The sequence below is a fragment of the Notothenia coriiceps genome, unplaced genomic scaffold (genome assembly GCF_000735185.1).
Source record: "Notothenia coriiceps isolate Sejong01 unplaced genomic scaffold, NC01 NC01_scaffold00020483, whole genome shotgun sequence".
Lineage (NCBI taxonomy): Eukaryota > Metazoa > Chordata > Actinopteri > Perciformes > Nototheniidae > Notothenia > Notothenia coriiceps.
This window is the reverse complement of record NW_011353184.1, coordinates 22,094-27,623: the sequence shown is the minus strand read 5'-3', so window position 1 is coordinate 27,623 and position 5,530 is coordinate 22,094. Positions and strand designations below refer to the sequence as shown.

At 41.6% G+C, this 5,530-nt stretch overlaps 1 protein-coding gene across 1 annotated transcript in view; it reads right to left on the bottom strand.

Annotated features, from left to right (window-relative positions):
• Positions 1 to 4,452: 4,452 nt before the first annotated feature.
• The window catches only part of LOC104952772 (serine/threonine-protein kinase N2-like), a 20,125-nt gene continuing 19,047 nt past the window's right edge, over positions 4,453 to 5,530 (bottom strand). The window contains exon 11 of the mRNA XM_010779647.1: positions 4,453 to 4,626. Within this exon, the coding sequence (XP_010777949.1) occupies positions 4,453 to 4,626 (174 nt within the window). The remainder of the gene's footprint in view (positions 4,627 to 5,530) is intronic.

The following is a 5,530-nucleotide window of genomic DNA, read 5'->3' as shown; positions in this document are numbered from 1 at the left end:
TTTGAGCATCTTCTCTCTACACATAAAAAACATACCGGTAAACCAGCATCGTTTGCTGTGAAAGCATATAACTCTGTCCACACAGAATTAAATCCTGTGTTCCTCCGGTACTTTTCTTTGATTTATCCATAGTTCGCTCATCGAGCCGGGGGTCAGGTTATTCACCCGCAGGAAAAGGCGCTCGCGCGGGACCGTAGCAGGATGTGACGCATATTTTAGTTGACCTAATTAAAACCGTTTTGTTTTTTATTTATGTGTCACAGTATCACCTCAAAATACAAGATACGAAACATTTTCAACCATGCAACAAAATATAAATAGTCCTACAAATACTTTTATTTTATTTCCTTCTTATTTTTGTCTAAGCTCAAGGGAGCCAGAGCAGAGGGCTTAAAGGGCCGCATGCGGCTTGTGGGCCGCGGGTTGCCGACCCCTGAGTTAGGAGGTCGTCATGGTGTTTGGATTTCCACCATTTCCGCTCTGCTGCCCGAAGGATGGTTCTATTAGCACGGTAGAGAACAACAATGGTTAATTGTATAGGATGGGTTACTGTGACGGCATGGAATTCAAAGGTGGAAGGAGTGAAGTTAGGTAGCTTGAAGAGGGAAAAGCTCCAGTTGGGAGAGAGCAGGAGACTAGTGCCACCTCCTCTGCCAGAGGGTCTGGGTGTATGGGAGAAGGAATATGCTGTGGAGAGAGCTGCTGGGGTGGATGTGTTGGATGGAGTAATCCAGGTCTCCGTGAGAGCAAGGAAATCCAGAGACTGCAGGGAAGCGTAGCCAGAGATGAAGTCAGCCTTAGGAACAGCTGACTGGCAGTTCCACAGGCCCCCTGAAACGAGATGTTGGATCTCAGTAGAGCATGTGGGATAGACGAGAGCAGGCCGGTTATATCGATTAGGAGATACACGGGGCCAGTGATAATTGCGAGAGGACACATGAACAGGAATGGAGAAAATACACATAATTATAGCATGGCTAGAGAACCAAAGAGAATTGAATAAAACAAAAGAAAACACCAGCGATACTTAGCTCAATCAAAGTAGGATTTGCCTCCTCTTTGCCTCCCTCGTGACTCCAACAGGACTCCAATGTCTTTGTCAGTCTTCGTCTGGCTGAAGCTGAAGCTTCAGCTTCAACCAAGTTTTTTTTAACTCTGGCCATTTGTAAAAGTTGTAAATGGAATCTAATTCTTGCTCACGCCAAGGATCAGATCACACATGCTTACATTTGTTTTTGATTAGTATGATAAACTTAGTGACTACTGGAAAATAACTTTGTCTAGACCTCCCCCAGCTTTTATCGCTTTCTTACTGTTGTCATGACAAAACGGAAATGCATTTGTTTTTCAAATAGCTTCAGCTGTTTGGAGACATTGTAAGAGGGTGCCGCTTTGTCTTCAGTGTTGAAAGTCCACTTTTCTAATACTAGTCTACTTTTTGACTTTCACTGACTGTTGTATGTCCTCTTCTCCTTTTCCTCCTTTCTCCTGTTTACCTGTTGCTTTTCCTCCCTGCTGACCTCTAAATGACTTACTAAATCTCCTCTTTTCCTTCTTCTCTTTCTCCACCTTCAGGGGGATTCCAGGGGCCAGCTGGTGGCGGAGCGTCTAGGTCTGGGACACAACCTGGACCTGTCCGACACCATGGTTCAGCAGAAGCTGGACGAGATAAAGGAGCAGATTCGCCGCGAGATCCGCAAAGAGCTGAAGATCAAAGAAGGAGCCGAGAACCTGCGGAAGGTAAAATCTCTGAATGTGGGACAACTTCTGAATACAGTGCATCTTGGTTTTTTACTTTAAATATTATTTTGCAGTTTTAAAGTCAATAAAAGCCTTCTACTTTCAAAAGTGCATGTTACTGTTATTGAAACACAAACGGTCATTCGCTAAACACCAGTTTTGTTCATAATAAAAATAGATGATTTCAAATGAGTCACGTGCAGGCTTGGATTTTCGTCATTTTAGGGGCAAGGCCATTTGGCCTTTGGTGTCACACATTTTTTCAGGGCGCAAAAGCCATTGAGGGAAACATTTGGATTTGGAGCTTACAAATAAATAACTTCACTTTCTGATAAGAAAAACACACGAATTACATGGAAAACAAATCACTTTTTTAATATCAATAATGTCAAACATATCATCATATAGGCCTATGCCTCCTGAGTATTACTGTATATAAAATGAAATACTGTACTTTGAATAATTTGTGTTTGGTATTTTTTCCATCTACTAATTCTCCAATTCACAAATCCAAAATCAAATCAAAAAATCTAAAATTCTATTAATATGTAACAAATATATTCCATTTCATAGCAGAAGAAACTCTTCAAGGGTCAAACTCTGCACATACATCATTCAGCAGTGCACAGTGAAGCTCCAACATTCAACTTTGTGAACAAGCAATACTTGTGTGTGTGTGTGTGTGTGTGTGTGTGTGTGTGTGTGTGTGTGTGTGTGTGTGTGTGTGTGTGTGTGTGTGTCTGTGTAGNCAGAAGAAACTCTTCAAGGGTCAAACTCTGCACATACATCATTCAGCAGTGCACAGTGAAGCTCCAACATTCAACTTTGTGAACAAGCAATACTTGTGTGTGTGTGTGTGTGTGTGTGTGTGTGTGTGTGTGTGTGTGTGTGTGTGTGTGTGTGTGTGTGTGTGTGGTATCTGATCGAATTGAGATCGCTCCATTCAGAGAACACGCATTTTAAAAGTTTTTTGCCTGCCGTCTTGTCTGCACACTTGTCAAAGCATGGTTTTTAGTAACCGTTATCAGTATTTAGTTACTTCGGCATCATTTTGAAACGTGTATTAAATCACGGTCAAATGGATATAAGCCCCGCCCCTCTCCAGTGTGTCCTGTTTGAATAACAGGAGTAAACACANAGCGCTTCTCTCCGCCGTGTGTTGCTGCATGTAGCAGCCGCGTGTGTGTAAACTGCCCCGCCCCCTCGCAACACAGACGGGGGAGAGAGAGAGATCTCGCCTTGATTGGAAAGATCGAAAATACACCATAGGCGCATTTTTAACGAGTTGGTGACACTAAGGCTGATATATAATGTTTATGTATCAATAATACATACGTCCTATATTTTTTAAATGTCTCCAGTAGCCTACCGATAAAAAGACCGATAACGTTGGAGTTTAACGGCGCGTAAAACACACGTGATGACGTCACCAACGAATCGACGACTGAATTAGTTGGCAACTAATTTGGTCATCGATTTTAATCGATTAAGTCGATTAGTTGTTGCACCCCTACACTCTATACTGTAATTGTTTGGTAAATGAAGGCTGTGTTCATAAATAATCACTGAGCTATAGCTTACAATATCTCTAAATCCTAACGATAGCTTTAGACTATTTAATATAACATCTTATGGTTGCAGTTAATCATGTCTCATTATAATCAACTCTAACAGTAATTCACACTAGAGTCCTGCATCGGGTCGGGTACCCGACGGGTGACCCGCAAAAAAGGTGGTATTTTTTCAAACGCTTTTTTCCGGGACCGGTTCTGGGTAAAACAAAGATTAAACGGGTCGGGTCGCTGCATAATAAATATATTAAAATAATAATAATTTAGTTTAATGTTTAAATCCTCAGACCGCGCATAATCATAACCTCTGCAGCGCATCAATCTGCTGCTGAACGCGCCACATTCGAAATGGCTGAGGTGAAGCTCTCTAGCGGAGAATACAGCATTTTCAAAAACACTTCCTCAAGAGCGAAATCCAACGTCTGGGAGGCTTTTGGTGTGATCCTAGATGCAGAAAATAACAAACATGCCACGCTTTTTTAGACAAATATCCAACTGCGTGTGTTAATAAGTGCACGTTTTCACTGCTCATATATATGCGGGTTCGGGTCGGGTTGCGGATCCTGTGCCGACGGGTCGGGTCGGGTTGCGGAACTAATTGGCAATATGTGTGGGTAGCGGGGCGGGTTCGGTATTGCACGTCGCGGGGGCGGGAGCGGGTCTTGAAAATCAGACCCGTGCAGGACTCTGATTCACACTAATAAGTAAGTGGCACCGCATGTTTGTATTATAAATATCTATAGTTACGTTTTTCTTTCATGCATTTACACTCGTAAATTCATGTAGAAATTGAACGCTATGTTTCTTTAAAAAACAGCGCTGTCATTGTAGAGTCCAAGGTCATATATTTGAATGTAATGTTTTGTCATTCCAAAACCCCCCCAAAAATACAGATTGATATTAAACTTAGAGAAAAGCAAGACGTCTGAGAGGCTGACCATTTTATGTAGTTTTTTGAAGGAAAATTGAATAAATGTATTCTTTAAAGATTAAGCGATTTTCAAAACATTTGATATCTTCCTTTGGTCAAATAAATGATTAGTTGTGTAATTGCTGCAGCTCTGTAAAACAATGCTTTATTTGTAGGAAGGCCGAGTATAGTAGAGCATTGGCCTTTACTTCCAGGTTAATGTTTACTAAATCATCTGTGGATCCGCTTCTTTGCATTGTTGCTGTTACCTAGCAGTTCCTCGGGGTCTTTGACCACGATGTGGGCGTTGAGCTCCTGCAGCTCCTGGTGAAGTTCCTCTACCTTCTTGTTGGATTTCTTCAGCATGTTGTCGACATAAGCCAGGCTCTTCTTGTCTGTGGTGACCTGAGGAGAGGAGAGAGCAGGAGGCTTGAGAAAATCGGACAATTTAGCTACAGCAAAGATTCCAAAAGAGACACTGATAGTGTTAAAATCTCGAAGTTGCTTTAAAAGCGTCAGAACAGTGGTTTCTCAACTGCATTATGCTGCGTTCACAACGGACGCCATGCGAATATTCTCACCCTAACCGCTGGAGTTTCACCGCGGCTGTCAGCTGTGTTTACTCCTGTTATTCAAACAGGACACACTGGAGAGGGGCGGGGCTTATATCCATTTGACCGTGATTTAATACANTTACTGTATGCCTTGCACAATTTCTCAAACGCTCTGATTTAGCCATCAACTTCATTGTTAGTTTCCACATGCCTAAAACAACCTCAAGCTAAATCTAAAAGTTGATGGCTAAATCAGAGCGTTTGAGAAATTGTGCAAGGCATACAGTAATAGTCTGAATAATCGATTAATCGTTTCATTAATCGATAGATTAATCGATTATCAAATTAGTCGTTTGCTGCAGCCCTAATAGAGTAGCGAAGTCACCCCCATGTACTTCCGGTCCATGGGACCTTATTTTGGAAAAATAATGTATTGAAGTCAATGGAGAGAGAAAACGTATGTTTCTATCCCGTTTGAATTGTGCCATGAATTACACATATGATGTTTGTCAATCTTAAAAAATCATTTCCATGTCAGAAAAGTCACAGTTTGTCGTAAAACTGTTGAAATATAAGACTATGAAAAATACGCAACTAGAAAGACTACAAATCCCAGTGACGTAGTGACGTCATAACTGTTTTCCTCCACTAAGAGATAGCTAAGATCAGCTCCATATAGATAGAATCTATCTATATGGCGCTGGCTAAGATAAGATAACTTTAACAAGATGCCTGTGTGCTTCGTACCAGGTTGT